The following is a 17,254-nucleotide window of genomic DNA, read 5'->3' as shown; positions in this document are numbered from 1 at the left end:
TTAAGTAAATCAGGTGATGTGCATCTCTGTAATGAGGAGGGGTGCGGTGTAATGACATCAACACCCTATATAAGATGTGCTTAATTATTAGGCAACTTCCTTTCCTGTGGCAAAATGAGTCAGAAGAGAGATTTGACAGGCTCTGAAAAGTGCAAAATTGTGAGATGTCTTGCAGAGGGATGCATCAGTCTTGAAATTGCCAAACTTTTGAAGTGTGATCACTGAACAATCAAGCGTTTCATGGCAATTAGACAACAGGGTTGCAAGAAGCGTGTTGGGCAATAAAGGTGCAAAATAACTGCCCATTAATTGAGGAAAATCAAGCATGAAGCTGCCAAGATGAAATTTGCCACCAGTTTGGCCATATTCAGAGCTGCAACGTTACTGGAGTATCAAAAAGCTCAAGGTGTGCCATACTCAGGGACATGGCCAAGGTAAGGAAGGCTGAAAAACGACCACCTTTGAACAAGAAACATAAGATAAAACATCAAGACTGGGCCAAGAAATATCTTAATACTGATTTTTCAAAGGTTTTATGGACTGATGAAATGAGAGTGACTCTTGATGGGCCAGATGGATGGACCAGAGGCTGGATCAGTAAAGGGCAGAGAGCTCCACTCCAACTCAGACACCAGCAAGGTGGAGGTGGGTACTGGTATGGGCTGGTATAATCAAAGATGAACTTGTGGGACCTTTTCGGGTTCAGGATGGAGTGAAGCTCACCTCCCAGACCTACTGCCAGTTACTGGAAGACAAATTCTTCAAGCAGTGCTACAGGAAGAAGTCGGTATCGTCCAAGAAAAACATGATTTTCATGCAGGACAATGCTCCATCACATGCATCCAACTACTCCATAGCGTGGCTGGCCAGTAAAGGTCTAAAAGATGAAAAAATAATGACATGGCCCCCTTGTTCACCTGATCTGAACCCCATAGAGAACCTGTGATCCCTCATAAAATGTGAGATCTACAGGGAGGGAAAACAGTACACCTCTCGGAACAGTGACTGGGAGGCTGTGGTGGCTGCTGCACGCAATGTTGATCGTAAACAGATCAAGCAACTGACAGAATCTATAGATGGTAGGCTGTTGAGTGTCATCATAAAGAAAGGTGGCTATATTGGTCATTAATTTTCTGGGGTTTTGTTTTTGCATGTCAGAAATGTTTATTTCTAAATTTCGTGCAGTTATATTGGTTTACCTGGTGAAAATAACAAGTGAGATGGGAATATATTTGTTTTTTATTAAGTTGCCGAATAATTCTGCACAATAATAGTTACCTGCACAAACAGATATCCTCCTAAGATAGCCAAATCTAAAAAAACCCACTCCAACTTCCAAAAATATTAAGCTTTGATATTTATGAGTCTTTTGGGTTAATTGAGAACATAGTTGTTGATCAATAATAAAAAATCCTCTAAAATACAACTTGCCTAATAATTCTACACGTGGTGTACACTGCACAATATCATGTGTCCTGTCCTGTCCGGTTGAAGGAGATGTGGCATTGGTCTAGGGGCGGTTCAGTATTGGTAGGTTCAACACTTTCTATGTATGCAGTTCTATGGGCCAATAAAAAAAAATAATACTGAACAACCTTTTTAACCCCATACCGGAACAGAATGTACTGGCTGTCAGTGTCTTAACAACCAATGACACACCCAGTACGTCCTGGCGATTTTGCGGTCACAACAGGTGTGCTTCTGCGATCGCCACCGGGTCTCCAGCTTATACTGAAGCTGAGACCAACCTGTAATTTCCAGGAGTGGTACCTGCACAGCTCCTCACAGAGTTTAACCTCCAAAATGCTGCGATTAATAATGATTGCAGCATTTAGGAGGCAGGGAGACAATCGCTCCTCTCCCGAACGATTGGGTCCCTGTAATGCGATCACAGTGACCCGATTGCTGCAATGGTAACCCAGGGTTGTCACCATGATGACCTTTGGGTTACTCAGCTACGGAAGGCCTTACAGACCATACCAAATGCATAGTGTATGACGCGAACTGTCAGTGCTGCGAGTGCAGCACTGACAGAATCCACTGCAGTGATCGAGCATTTCAGCGGATTATATAAGTGATCAAAATATTAAAAAGTAATGTACCATAAAGGGACTAAGTAAAAAAGTGGAAAAAAGTTTAAAGAAATGTACAAATATATATATATATATATATATATATATATATATAAATCTGAAAATAAAAAACAAAACAACCTTCCGCTAAATTATGCCAATAAATATATATATTTAAAAAACAAAACAGAATTATCAAAAAAGTACACATATATGTATTGCTGTGTCCATTACAACCAGATCTATAAAGCTGTCACACTAGTTATCCCCTTCAGTAAACACGGTAAAAATAAAAAAATAAATATGTAGCAAAAAATATGTCTTTTCATCATACAGCTGACAAAAAATTGGAATAAAATGCAATCAAAAAGTCATATATAAATAAAAATGGTACTGATAAAAACATCATCTTGCCTTGCAAAAAAAATAAGCCACCATACAGCTCCATCAGTGAAAAAAAAATGTTTTTTTTTTTTGCTATAAAATTGTTTTTATGGTGTAAAAGCAGCAAAATGGAAAAAATCCTATATATATATATGGGCTCATTCAGGTGACCGTTCTGTTTGTCCTGGTCAGTTGCTGTTTTTTTGCGGACCTACTGACAGGACCATCTTTTCAATGTCTTTTGTGTAGGATCGGGTGGCACACGGAAGAACGTCTGTGTGCAGTTCCTACAAAAGAACACATCGTATGTCGTATGTCCGTTCCGTTATTATGGAACATGTCCTATTCTGTTCAGTAATAACGGACCGTGACTCAATACAAGTCAATGGGTCCACAAATCCCTGGAAGCTACACAGAACCACTTCCGTGTGACCTCCCTGTTTGGTGCCCGTGCAGTCTGTGTCCTGCTCCCCAGCCATCCTCGCAGCTGCTCGCACTACAGTGTGTCAGCATCTGCTAGCACAGCAATGTCAGCAACTGTGGAGATGACGAGTGTCGACATTAGGAGGTTAGAAAAGTTGATTACCTGCTGTGATGAAGTCCGCTGCACTCCAGACGTCAGCACTCATGGCTGACTTCCATGCCCGCCGCGTTCTCACATAAAGTCTCTCGAGTGGCCCGAGACTGTGACTAGCGGTGACTTCACGGGCTCACGTGATACTTCGCTTGTGAACAAGGCGGACAATGGAAGTCAGTGACGAGCGCTGACGTCAGGAGTGCAGTGGAGTTCCTCACCGCAGGTAATGTACCTAGCTAACCTCATGACATCGACACTCTATTGTCCTGCGGTGACGTGGCCTGACCTAATGATGTTAGCTCAGGTCACTGCACTGTTCTCCCAGCCACTGGGAAACATTCTGTATTTCATTGACTGGGACAGTGAGTATGGATCCTTGTGGGGCCACGTTATTGGATTACGCCGGACCCGGATTTGTTTTTTCTTTTCAATAAATTGGTGAAAGAGGGAAGGTTTTGGGGAGTGTTTTTTCAAATAAAAAGTTGTCTGTCTTTTTTTTTGTTACTGACTAACCCAGTTAGTGATGTCGGGTATTTGATAGACACCGTGACATCAATAACCCCAGGGCTTGATGTCAGGTGACATTATACAGCTGGTATCAACCCCATATATTACTCCATTTGACACCGCACCAGGGCATTTGGGATAAGCCGGGTAAAGTCCCGGGACTGTCGCATCTAATGGATGCGGCAATTCCAGCCGGCTGCTGGCTGATATTTTTAGGCTGGGGGCTCTCAATAATGTGGGTCTCCTCAGAATGAGGATACCAGCCAGCAGCTGTGAGGTTTTATCTAGGCGAGTACCAAAATTGGGGGAAGCACACGTCGTTTTTTTTAATTTATTTATTGTACTGTACGATATAGACCCGCCCACTGGCGGCTTTGATTGGCTGCAGTCAGATAGCTGTCACTCAGCGTAGGGGGCGCATCTGACTGCAACCAATCACAGATGCCGGTGAGCTAGGGAAGAAGGGAATATGTATGAGCCTAATGAGCGGCCGGCTCAGGAACAACAAAGAGCTGCCACGGGAGCAGTGTGATAGCAGCGCCAGTGATCGGTGAGTATGAAACGATTGCTCCTACCCCTTTGTGCCGGATTTTGTTCCCCATAGACTTTATATGGGGACCAGCATCTGGCCAGATACCCTGGACTGTATGTAACTCTCCTTCCGTTTTTTTTTTGCAGTCCGCAAAAAACCCCAAAAGTCACATATATGACACACGGACCGTATACAGAACGACATAGGACGGATGCGGTTGTCACATGGATGCATCCATGGAAAAACAGGACCGTTTTTTGCAGATCGCAAAAACGGAATGGTCGTGTGAATGTAGCCTTAATGTGGTGTCACTGTAATCATACTGACCCGAAGAACAAAGCGATCAAAACATATTATGTGGCCTAAAATGGTACCAATACAAACTCATTCTACAAATAACAAGCCCTCACATGACTCTGTTGGCAGAAAAATGAAAAAAACTATAGGCTTCAAAATTTGGAGATACAAAAACCTTTGTTTTGTAAAACTGTTTTTTTTAGCGTGATAGTAGGCAAACCTAAAAAAAATGTATAAATCTGGTATCGCTGCAATCGTAATCGCCGGAGGAATAAAGTCGCCTAATCACTTTTACGGCAATTCTTCAGTGGCTGTTGATTTTTTTCATTCTGACTCGGAAAAACATCACAGTATGGTGCGGCTCATAATTATCCTGTGCTCTACGCTGACTGCTTACATCGGGGATTACGTATGAAAAACGTGACTCAGACAAAATTCCCAATAGAAAATTCATTGTAAGGAGGCAGAGGTAGTCACTTTGAACTGCCATCTGCCCTGTGGTCCGGCGATGTCCACCTTTCAACACATATTTTTAAACGTGCATTAAAGTGCGGTCATCAACACCTTTGAAAATATGGACACCACTGTTGAGGCCAAACAGAGTCCAGAGTACCTCTGCTGCCTCATTAGTGAATGGGTCCGTCAGGGGGTTTCACCTGAATCATGTATTTCGGAGATACAGATGGAAACCCTGATGTAAGGGGTCAGCTTAGAGCACGGGATAAATGTGAACTGAGCCAAAATGTTCTGTACCCCAAAATGCCACCAAATAGCATTCAACTCAACCCACAAAAGCACAAGTCTCCACTCAGGTCTGTCATCTGTTAACGTAAATATAGGGTGCTATATAGGGGGGCTTACAAGTTACTGGTAGCACAAAGGCTCTGGAAAAACACAATGTCACTCCCTCCAAAAAAAAAAATCCAGCAAAATCTGCGCATTCAAATCCAAATGAACCCCTCCCTCTGAGCCCCACAATGTGCCTAAACCACAGTTAGCATCCACATGTTTGGCATCATTATAGTGAGGAGAGTCCGCTTAGTTTACGGGGTGCAGGTCTTCAAAAGCACGAGTTGGGCACAATGTATGGGCACTATAATGTACTGGGCCCAAAAAGGGCTTGTTTGCAATTTTTAATTGGAATTTGACTCCATGGGTGTTTTCCAGAGACTAAATCGTTACTACACCTGTAGGTGAATTCCCAGAGGGGTGTAATTTCCAAAATTTGGTCACTTGAGGGGTTTCTGCTGTTCTGGCACTTAGGGGCTTTGCAAATTGAGTCAGTAAACTATTCTTGGAAAATCTGGGCTCCAAAAATAAAATACCGTTCTTTTCCTCCCGAGCCCTGTGGTGCGGCCAAACAGTACTGTACAGTCACACGTGGGGTATTTCCAAATTGAAGAGAAATTGTGTAGCACATTATGGGGCCTTTTTTTAACCTATTCCTCTTGTGATAATTGGAAATCTAGGGTTAAAACAACATTTTAGTGGTAGAAATGTAATTATCTTTTCTTCACCGCCCAATATTGTAACATTTTGTAACAGACCTGTAATGTCAATATGCTCACTGCACGCCTAGATGAATTCATTGAGGGGTGCAATTTGTAAAATGGGGTCACTTGTGAGGTGTTTCTGCTGTTATGGCACCTCAGGGGCACTGCTAATGTGACATGGCACCCGCAAACCATTCCAACTAAATCTGATCTCAAATATGGGCTCCTTCGCTTCCTCACTTTGCACTATGTCTCAAAAGTAGTTTTCGACTACATATTGGCATACGCAGGAGAGATTGCACAAGAAATTGTATGGTCCACTATCTCCTGTTACCCTAGTGAAAATGAAAAGCTTGGGGTGAAAGCAATATTATTGTGGTTAAAAATGACTTTTTTAATCTTCACAGCTCAATGTTATAAAATTCTGTGAAGCACTTGGGCATTCAAGGTGCTCAACAAACATCTGGATAAATTCCTTGAGGGGTCTAGTTTAAAAAATGGGGTCACTTGTGGGGGAACTCCACTGTTTAGGAACATCAGGGGCTTTGCCAATGTGACTTGGTACCCACAAACCATGCTAACCAAATCTGATCCCAAATATGGCGTTCCTTCCCTTCTTCACTTTGCACTGTGCCTCAAAAGTAGTTTTCAACTACATATAGGGTATTAGCGTACTCAAGAGAAATTGTACAACAAATTTTTTGGTCCATTATCTCCTGGTACCCTAGTGAAAATGAAAAATTTGGGGTTAAAGCAACATTTTTGTGGTAAAAAATGTAATTTTTAATTTTCATGGTGCAACGTTATAAAATTCCGTGAAGCACCTGGAAGTTCAAGGTGCTCACCAAACTTCTAGATAAATTCCTTGAGGGGTCTAGTTTCCAAAATAGGGTCCATTGTGTGGGAGCTCCACGGTTTAGGCACATTAGGGGCTTTCCAAATACAACATGGCATCCTCTAATGATTCATTTTAATATTGCATTCAAAAACTCAAATGGTGCTCTTTACCTTCCAAGCCCTGACGTGCACCCAACCAGTAGATTTCCACAACATGTGGGGTATCGGTGTACTTAAGAGAAATTGCACAACATATTGTATAGTACTTTTTCTCGTTACTCTTGTAAAAATGAAAGATTTAGGGTTAAAGTAACATTTTTCTGGTAAAAAAATTATTTTTTCATTTCACAGCTCAACGATATAAAATTCTGTGATACACCTGGGGATACAAGGTGCTCACCAAACATCTAAATAAATTCCATGAGGGGTCTAGTTTCCAAAATTGGGTCACTTGTGGGGGAGCTCCACTGTTAGGCCCATCAGGGGCTCTCCAAACGCGACATGACATCTGCTAACAATTAGGCTATGTCCGCATGTTGCTTTTTACCTGCTTTTTTGCTGCTTTTTCAACTGCAGCGTTTAATGCCAAAATGGTTGTGTTCTGCTTTTCAAGCAAAGTCTATGGGAATTTGGGTTTCCTGTCCGCACTATGCAGTTCAAACTGCAGCCTTTTTGTTGCAGAACTTTGGTCAAAAACTCAGCTTTGCAGTGCAAAACCCAAATGGCAAAAACAATTGACATGTCATGCTGCAGTTGAAAAAGCAGCAAAAAAGCAGGTAAAAAGCAGGTAAAAAGCAACGTGCGGACATAGCCTTACAGTTAATTTTGCTTTCAAAAATTCAAATGGAGCTCCTTCCCTTCTAAGCCCTGCCGTGCGCCCACACAGTAGATTTCCACTACATATCAGGTATCAGCATACTCAGGAGAAATTGTACATAAATGTTATGGTGAATTTTTTACTTAAACCCTTGTAAAAAAAAAAAAAAAAAAAAAGCTACCTGGTTGAAGTAACAATTTAGTGGTTAAAAAAAAAATATATATATATTTTCACTGCTCAACGTTATAAAAGTTCCGTGAAGTCCCCGAGGATTAAAGGTGCTCGCCAAACATCTAGTTTAATTCAATGAGGGGTCTAGTTTCCAAAATGGGGTCACTTGTGGAGGAGCTCCACTGTTTAGGCACATCAGGAGTTCTCCAATGGCATCCGCTAATGATGGCAGCTAATTCTGCTTTCAAAAATTTAAATGGCCCCCTTCCTTTCCGAGCCCTGCCGTGCGCCCAAACAGTTGATTTCCACCACATATGAGGTATCAGTGTACTCAGGAGAAATTGTACAATACATTTTATGGTGCATTTTCGCATGTTACTCTTGTGAAAATGGAAAATGTTATGGCTAAAGTAACATTTTTGTGTAAAAAAAAAAAAATAACATTTTCATTTTTTCCTTATTGTGAAGAACCTAAAGGGTTAATAATCTTCTTGGATGTGGTTTTGAGCACTTTGAGGGGTGCAGTTTTTAGAATGGGGTCACTTTTGAATATTTTCTGTCACCTCGGCCTCTCAAAGTCACTTCAAATGTGATGTGGTCCCTGAAAAAAATGGTTTTGTAAATTTTGTTGGAAAAATGAGAAATTGCTAATAAACTTTGAACCCTTGTTTCAAATATTGCACCGGTGTAAAGTAGACATGTGGGAAATGTTATTTATTAACTGTTTGTGTGACAGAACAATCGGATTTATGGGCATAAAATATCAAAGTTTGAAAATTGCGAAATTTTCCACAAATTTCCGAAATTTTCACAAATAGATGCAAAAAATATCGGCCTAAATTTACCACTATCATCAAGGACAATATGTCACAAAATACAGTGTCAGAATAGCCAGGATCCGCTGAAGCGTTCACGAGTTATAACTGTCAAAATGACACTGGTCAGGACCGTAAAAATGGCCCGGTCAGGAAGGTGTTTAGTGCCCGGGGATGAAGGGGTTAAGTGATGGTAAGGGGCATGACAACTAAACAGAAACTTCACTGACAGGAGCTGATGTGGCAGTGTATGGGCTGTGGGGCTTGTGTGCCAGAGCTGCCTTTTGGTCCCAGCCCGGCCCTGCTGCTCTGACAGTGAATGATCAGTTCGGTGTAACCTGGGCGGAGGCAGCGCCGGTGACCACCGCTCGGCAGCACCACTCCCAGGCTGCTACCTGTCAGAAGAGCGGCCGGCTCTGCACCAATCACAGACAGCGTCTCATCCATCAACAGGAATTACAAAAACACGCCAGGATTGGTCAGATTCGCTGCGTCTGCCGATTGGTTATTAGTGGTGATGTGGGCGGGGTATTCTGAGCTAGGGAAGTGTATTGCATTGTAGCCGTGTATTGCCTAACAGCTTCCGGTGCGGTCGGTAGTCAGCCGGTGAGCCGGGCAGGGTACGGCAGAGCTGAGGCTCCCGGTACGTGGCTGTAGTGGTGACACATGTCGGTGCTTCACCTTCTCATGGAGTAACGTGAGCTGTGACCACACAGGTGACTCCTCCGGTCCTGAATGCGGTGCGGAGCTCGCTCAGCAGTGGGGGAGACCCCCGGACTGTGCTAGGTGAAGGGGCTATGTCGTCTGCTGCAGAGGCTGGAGCGGCGGACAGGTGTGTGACATCCGGCTGGAAGAGAAGTGACGGCTCCCCTGCCCGGGGAGGAGGAAGTGTCCTGCCCGACGGCGGCTCTGCTGGCACGGTGAGCGCTCTGCCCCGACATCCCCGCCATACACAGCAGCGGCAGGCTATGTGCACGGTCCTACACCCCGGCACTGATCTCTGAGAGTGGGTGACCCAGGGATTGGTGGCAGGGGTCCCTCTCCCCTCCCACCCCCAGGGATTGGTGGCAGGGGTCCCTCTCCCCTCCCTCCCCCAGGGATTGGTGGCAGGGGTCCCTCTCCCCTCCCTCCCCCAGGGATTGGTGGCAGGGGTCCCTCTCCCCTCCCTCCCCCAGGGATTGGTGGCAGGGGTCCCTCTCCCCTCCCTCCCCCAGGGATTGGTGGCAGGGGTCCCTCTCCCCTCCCTCCCCCAGGGATTGGTGGCAGGGGTCCCTCTCCCCTCCCTCCCCCAGGGATTGGTGGCAGGGGTCCCTCTCCCCTCCCTCCCCCAGGGATTGGTGGCAGGGGTCCCTCTCCCCTCCCTCCCCCAGGGATTGGTGGCAGGGGTCCCTCTCCCCTCCCTCCCCCAGGGATTGGTGGCAGGGGTCCCTCTCCCCTCCCTCCCCCAGGGATCTGCGACACATCAGCTGAAATTGTGCTGTAGTCTGAATAATTGGCCAGTTTTTAGCTGTAGTGCACAGTGGGGATAATACATGGCGCGGAGATCTGATCACCATACCTGTGCTGAGGGATATTCATCTCTACGGCCGCCATGCTTTTCCTGCTTGTTGCTGTGCCGTGGAAGTATGTAATGTAGACTAATCCGGGGATCAGCACGTGTGACCCCCGCTCGCTCATTCATGGAGTGAGGGACACGGCGGTGAATCAGACCTTTTAGATTTTTAATGGGGTCCATCAGGTTCTCATATGCTGGGATATTTTTGGTCTGTGGCTGTTCTGGGCTGGCAGGGATCGGCATGGAGCAGAACAGGCAGTTTACCACTACTGGTACCTGAATGTAAGCTCTTATCCCCAGAGGGAAAATAAGTAAAGACCTGGCAGACCTCTTCAGCGAGGCTCAGCCGTAGACACAGTAGTGATTCCAGCCTAACCTGGGTGTAATGAGATAATGCTGGAGGCGACATGTGCAGAAAACACCACTGATCTCTATACACCAGACCTCCGGAGTAAAGGGGACCATACACGATAAGCTGAAGAGCTGCTGCTAGGTAATGCTAATGGCAGACTACCTTCCTTGAGGAGGATCAGGTATGTTAATATCCAACATGCCCAATCCTGCTTACCTTTCAATCAGCTCTAAGAGGTGTGAACACCGCCATACACAGGCTTTCCTACTGAAATAGTTTTGCTGTCATTTGTCTAATCTCTGTGGCCATCTTTAAGGGGCTGTCCTTTCATATGGTATTGATTGCTTTCTTTAGGATGTCTTTAAAGGGGTTGTCCACTACTCTAACTCCTCAATCTGAGTGTTTGCCCCTATTTAAATAACACACATACTCACCTCTGGTGTAGGCGCCATTCTAGCACTCTCTCTCCTGGGGCTTATGTGACGTTGTTACCGATAAGTGCTGGCTTCACTCTCCCCGCCTTCATATGTATCAAATATCAAGAGGAAGTCAGAGTTGTAGCTGGCGCTCACTTCCTATTAACATTTGATTCATATGAAAGCGGGGGCAGTAAAGCCGATTGGGTGCAGGGTTCATGTGACGTAACAATGTCATGTGAGCCCCGGGAGAGCAAGTGCTGATACCGCTGGAACTGTGCCAGCTCCGGAGGCGAAAATAAGTGTTGTTTTTAAAAGTGCAAACACTCAGATTGAGAAGGGGTTATCCAAGTAGTGGACAACCCCTTTAATATCAGATTGGTGAGGGTCAGACACCTGGCGACATTTACAAGCTCCTTTCCTCTCTGCAGTGTGGGCTGTGAAGGAGCAGGCGCTATTAGAATTGCTTCTTCAAGCAGAAAAACAAACTATAAGCAACCGGAAATGATGTTAGGAGACATAGGTGGCCACTAGGAGGTGTATTGAGCATCAGCGGCTCATCCACCCTCACAAGCTGCAGGGGGTGCCAGTCATTACATAAGCTGGAAGGAGAGGTGATGGCGATCAGATGAGACCCTCAGTGAGCGCAGTTTATAGCGGGTCCAGTTTGGACATTATATTCACAGTGCTGTGTCTGGATTTTTACCACCTGAATGTCATCCGTTTTCTTATGTTTAAAAAAAAACAACCAAACAACTGATTTATAATATTTTCCAAGCAAACTGGTCAGTGATTTGGTGGAAAAACACGATACCCCGATTCCAGTAGTGTGCTGTCATATTCTAGTGACCCATGTAAGTGAATTGGAGCGTTCTCTGCAAAATGGACCAGGATAGAGTTAAAGGGATGGTCTGAAAGACTTATTTTCTTAATATTAAAATGTCTTGTCTATTTAATGACATAATATTGTCCTTATTCTGATATACTTAAATTAAAAATTACCTATCCTTCCCTCACTACTGACTGCTTTATTTTATTTTTTTTTATTTATTTTTGTACAATTTCCTCTTTGGTGACGCTGTTTGAGAATCTAAATGCATACACTCATGAGTCGTCATCAGGAGGCAGAGGCTGTGGTCAATGCTTCTACCTCTGGCCCCTCCCTGAAATAACACCTCATCATTGACATCTTTTTTAAGCCCTAGTCCCTGCTCTCCTGTGTGTGCGTTGCTGGTCAATTCAGATACGGTATATATGCTCAGTAGCTTCTTCTCACTATACGATACACACAGTGACAGTGCACTCCTCCAGATCTCATCGGATGAGCTTGCAAGAGAGTGCGCTGTCATTGCACATAGTAAATAAATAACGATCGTCGGAGACCAGCGATGTTGGTGTCTGCAGCTTATTATATACTTAGGCCCCTTTCACACATCAGTTGTTTGCCGTCAGTCACAATCAGTCAAATTTTGAAGAAAAATGGATCCGGCCACTGATGCCGCTGGATCTTCCCCCCCCCCCCCCCCTCATTGACTAGTATTAGCGACAGATGGCCTCACATTTCATCTGTCGCTCGACGGATCTGTCAAATTGTTGGACGGAGACAACGGCCAAAGTAACATTTTTTTTTTTTTGTCTGTCGAAAAATTGGACAGCGACGGATCCGTTGCCATCTGTCGTTTGGTGGAATGGAAGCCTATGGGCGCAGGATCCGTCGTAGTCCGTCAAATGAAGGATTCGGGTTTTTTTTTTTTTTTTTTTTTTTTTTTTTTTTAACGGAGCATGCTTCAATTTATTTTATTTAGTATCAACTAGCCAGCCAGCCAGTCACATCAGTTTTTAAACAATCTGCAACAAATCCGTCGAGCCAACGGTTTGTGACGGACAGCAAAAAACTGATGTGTGAAAGGGGCCTTACAATGTGTAATGACAGCGCGCTGTAGGCTGATCACTTCCAATGACATCTGGCGAAGGAGTGCACTGTCACTGTGTATCGCATAGTGAGAAGAATCTACTGAGCATACTCCTGAATTGATCACCGCTTATGTAGTCAGTTTTGTAGTTGCTGAGTGGATACGCTGAATTAAGTCGCATTCGCCTCTTTAATGAATTTGTCGCATCAGAGTCCACTGTGCCCTTCATTAAGCCTGGCATATGAGATGCCAGTCCTAATGCATCTGCCCCTCGGTGTTTTGTTGTAACAGCACGTATGTTCCCTCCCTGTTATTTATGGGAGTCTCCTCTGATATCCGGCATAAAGAAGAGTTTTGCTATTTGTACTAGAACAATGTGTGTTCTTGTGAAGCGATAATCTTCCTAGTCACTTGGCATGTCATTTTGCTTCTAATTCTGTGTTTGGTCATATGGAGCTAATCCTATAAGGCTTTTCATATGGAGAGTGCAGAAATGCTTTTCTTCTGACAGACCCAGGTCATCTGAGTGTTACATAAGTGGCCTCTCATTTATTTTGCAGGCAAGTATTAGGATATGTGCACACATTCGAGGCAATCTGCCAACAGGTTTTTGCTACCTCATCTGAGAGCAGCATACTGTAGAAAAAGAGACACTGAATCCAAAGATGTATCACTTAGATTACTGAGTGCAGCAGTTGACACAAAATTTTAGATGTACCAGGGCTCAGAAAGCTAACCCCATCCACGCCATAGCTATTTGAGTACATCGTCTATAGTCAGTGAGCTGCTAAAAAGTGCTGGGGGCCTTGTTTGACCAGGATGCACATGAGCATGTATTCCAACAGTGATAATCTCCAGCTGATAAAACACTTATTGTAATGAAACAAGAGAACTCAGCCTAGTAAGTGACACATCGCTGCAGTCAGTGTCTTAGCCCCTACATCATGCTGTCCTCAGGTTACGGTACATAGCAAAACACTCCCATATTTTCTTTGAAGGGAATCTGTCAGCAGGCTTTTGCTACCTCCTCTGAGCGCAGCATGGTGTAGGCAAAAAGATTCTGAATCCAATGGTGTATCACTTAATTTTATGGGTACAGTGGTTTTGACAGAGTTTTTAGATTTAGCAGAGCAAAGAACACTGCCCCTGCCCACACCAGGCTCTCAATGTACAGTGTCTGTAGACAGTGAACTGCTCATCACAGGGCATTGCCGAACTAGCTGTTCTAGTCCAGCGGTAATAATCTTTTGAAGCTAAAACAAACACTGCATGTAAACTGCAGTCAGTGTGAAAGAGAGGCATCATTGAAATGTGTTAACCCCTGTAGCATGTTGTCTTCAGATTAAATGGAAAACAATTTGCTGACTAATTCCCTTTAACATGTTAGTTTTTACATGCAGGGCGAGTGACATTTGTTTTTCAAGGGTAAGGTCACGTGCTCAAATTCAGTATTTGGTGAGTTTTTTACCTCAGTATTTGTAGCCAAAACCAGGAGTGGGTGATAAATACAGCAGAGGTGACGTGTTTCTATTAGACTTTCCTTTGATTATCCCACTCCTCGTTTTGGCTAGAATTCTGGAGGTAAAAACTCCCCAACTACTCGCGTGCATGGGACCTAAGACTATAATTTTTAAATAACGTGACTTGCCGATGTCTATTACTATATGATATGAGATTAGATCACATTATGGGATGGCGACCATTTCAGACTGTGATCACACTTATCAGCAATGCTTAATAATGGTTCTGGGACTCGGATCCATAGGTCACCAGTGGTGGTCGAGGATTACCATGCTTAGGTGCTCGTAATGAGCAGTTGGATGGGTGCGGCTTGTGTATCGAGTATATTGAAGTCAGTGGGGAAACTCAGGCATTTTTCAGAAAGATCTATCAGAAAAATGCTGACGCGTGCCTGTCTGAGCGTCCCGACTGCTGGCTATGAGTACCAAGCATGGTAGTGCTCGCTCTTCACCAGCAGTCTGTCTGATTTCTTTTCAGAGATATATATAATATAGGTTCAGCTAAAGAAAATATAGGTAGATGCTAGGAGGAAAAATCGGTAATCATAAAGGGTAACGCCAGCACTCAAGAGACAGCAAAGGGTCAAATAGAATTTTTTTTATTTTTTGTTGCCGAAAGGGGTGCACCTGAATCTATGCGAAACGACGACTCAGCTTCTAAGAAGTCTTCAGGGTTTTGCATATAAAGCGTTGAGGGTTTAAGGGAAAAATTCTGCAATATCAGAGGGTGCTCAGGGCATCTGCAGTGTGGGTAAGGTGCCTGAAGGTGATGAAGACTTAGGCCTTGTGCGCACTAGGCGTTTTTGCCGCGTTTTTAGCGGCGTTTTTTACCGCGTTTTTGTGCTGAAAACGCAGTGACATTGCTTCCCCAGCAATGTCTATGGGTTTTCAGAAGTGCTGTCCTCACACAGCGTTTTTTTTTTTTTTGTAGCTGCGTTTTTGTGGTGACCACAAAAATGCAGCATGTCAATTATTTCTGCGTTTTTCACTGCGTTTTTCACCCATTGAGTTCAATGAGATGTTCAACAACGCAATGAAAAACGCATATAGCTGCGTTTCTATGACTAAAAACGCAGCTATAAACGCAATGGGTGGGCAGTAAAGTGACGTGTACAGGAAGAGGATTCCTTCTGTTGGTAAACACAGAAGCATGAATCCTCCCGGTAGTCACCGCTGCGTCCACCTCCCGTCCTGTGCATGTCAGCTCCGTGCGGCGCCATGTCTGGGCGGGAGGTGGAGGCAGCGGCGAAAACCAAAGTGAACAGTAGAAAAAAAGTCATATATACTCACCTGTCTGCAGTGTCCCGGTGCCATGCCCGCTCCCAGCTCCTGTCCCGGTCCCGCCGCTCTGGCTGTGTGCAGTCTCCCCGGGGCAGGACCTTGCTTGCAGGACCTGGCGGTGGATCACCTGATGCAGTCACCTGACGCATCAGCTGATCGTAGTCTCGCCGGCTTTTTCGCGCCCGGCCGGCTATCAGCTGATCCTGCCGTCAGGGGACTTCATCAGCTGATTACCGGCAGCTCCTGCAGCGATCGGACAGGATCAGACTCCTGTCCAATCGATCGCTCCAGGAGCTGCCGGTAATCAGCACAGCACATAAGTGAGTTTTTTTTTTTTTGCACCGATGCATCAGCTGATTGTATAATCGGCTTTTATACAATCAGCTGATGTGTGATGGGATTCAGGCACTTGAACCTGACACATCATCTGATCGCTTTGCCTTCCAGCAAACCGATCAGATGATATTTGATCCGGATTGGACGGCGTGGGACCCTGACCCAGGATTACTGCGGAGGGGGGTTTATTTCAATAAAGATGGAGTCACTAATTGTGTTGTGTTTTATGTCTAATAAAATATTTGTGTTGTGTTTTTTTTTTATCATTACTAGAAATTCATGGTGGCCATGTCTAATATTGGCGTGACACCATGAATTTCGGGCTTAGGGCTAGCTGATAATATACAGCTAGCCCTAACTCCATTATTACGTAGCTAGCCACCCGGCATCAGGGCAGCTAGAAGAGTTGGATACAGCGCCAGAAGATGGCGCTTCTATGAAAGCGCCATTTTCTGGGGTAGCTGCAAACTGCAATTCGCAGTGGGGGTGCCAAGAAAGCTTGGGCACCCTGCACTGTGGATTCCAATCCCCAGCTGCCTAGTTGTACCCGGCTGGACTCAAAAATTAGGCGAAGCTCACGTCATTTTTTTTTTTTTTTTTTTTTTTTTTTTTTTATTTCATGAAATTCATGAAATAATTAAAAAAAAAAAAAAAAAAAGGGCTTCTCTATATTTTTGGTTCCCAGCCGGGTACAGATAGGCAGCTGGGGGTTGGGGGCAGCCCGTACCTGCCTGTTGTACCCGGCTAGCATACAAAAATATGGCGAAGCCCATGTCATTTTTTTTTTCTTTTTGGGCAAAAAACTGCATACAGTCCTGGATGGAGGATGCTGAGCCTTGTAGTTCTGCAGCTGCTGTCTGCTCTCCTGCATACACTAGTTCTGCAGCTGTCTGTCTGCTCTCCTGCTTACAATGAACATTTTGAAGAAGGAAATGACATCAGACCTTTTTTTTTTTTTTTTCCATCAACAATCTTTAATGGCATTGTGCACTGATTAAAAACGCAGTGAGCAAAAACGCAGCAAAAAATGCACCAAATCGCGTCAAAAACGCATGCGTTTTTGGCGCGTTTTTTAGCCGCGGGTGCGTTTTTTCAGACAAACGCACATAAAAACGCAGCGTGAAAAAAACGCCTAGTGCGCACATACCCTTAGAAGCCAAAACGTTGTATTGCATAGGTTGAGGTGCACCCTTTTTGCAACAAATCAAAAAACAAAATTCTTTTTGACCCTTTTGTCTCTTGAGTGCTGGAGTTACCCTTTATGATACTTTTCAGAGGTAGGCGACTCGGCCATGGCTGACTCTCTCATGTGCTGGATATGGAAGCACAGACTGCTGATGTTGGTAGGACCGGATAATGATGTGATGTACTGTATCTCG

The 17,254-nt window shown here is 44.5% G+C and overlaps 1 protein-coding gene across 1 annotated transcript in view; it reads left to right on the top strand.

The window, feature by feature from the left end:
* Positions 1–9,029: 9,029 nt before the first annotated feature.
* ATP2C1 (ATPase secretory pathway Ca2+ transporting 1) overlaps positions 9,030–17,254 on the top strand; it is a 183,836-nt gene continuing 175,611 nt past the window's right edge. Inside the window, exon 1 of the mRNA XM_075316144.1 lies at positions 9,030–9,422. Within this exon, the coding sequence (XP_075172259.1) occupies positions 9,300–9,422 (123 nt within the window). The 5' untranslated portion in view covers positions 9,030–9,299. The remainder of the gene's footprint in view (positions 9,423–17,254) is intronic.

Source organism: Anomaloglossus baeobatrachus, chromosome 6, assembly GCF_048569485.1.
Source record: "Anomaloglossus baeobatrachus isolate aAnoBae1 chromosome 6, aAnoBae1.hap1, whole genome shotgun sequence".
Lineage (NCBI taxonomy): Eukaryota > Metazoa > Chordata > Amphibia > Anura > Aromobatidae > Anomaloglossus > Anomaloglossus baeobatrachus.
This window is presented reverse-complemented; position numbering and strand designations above follow the sequence as displayed.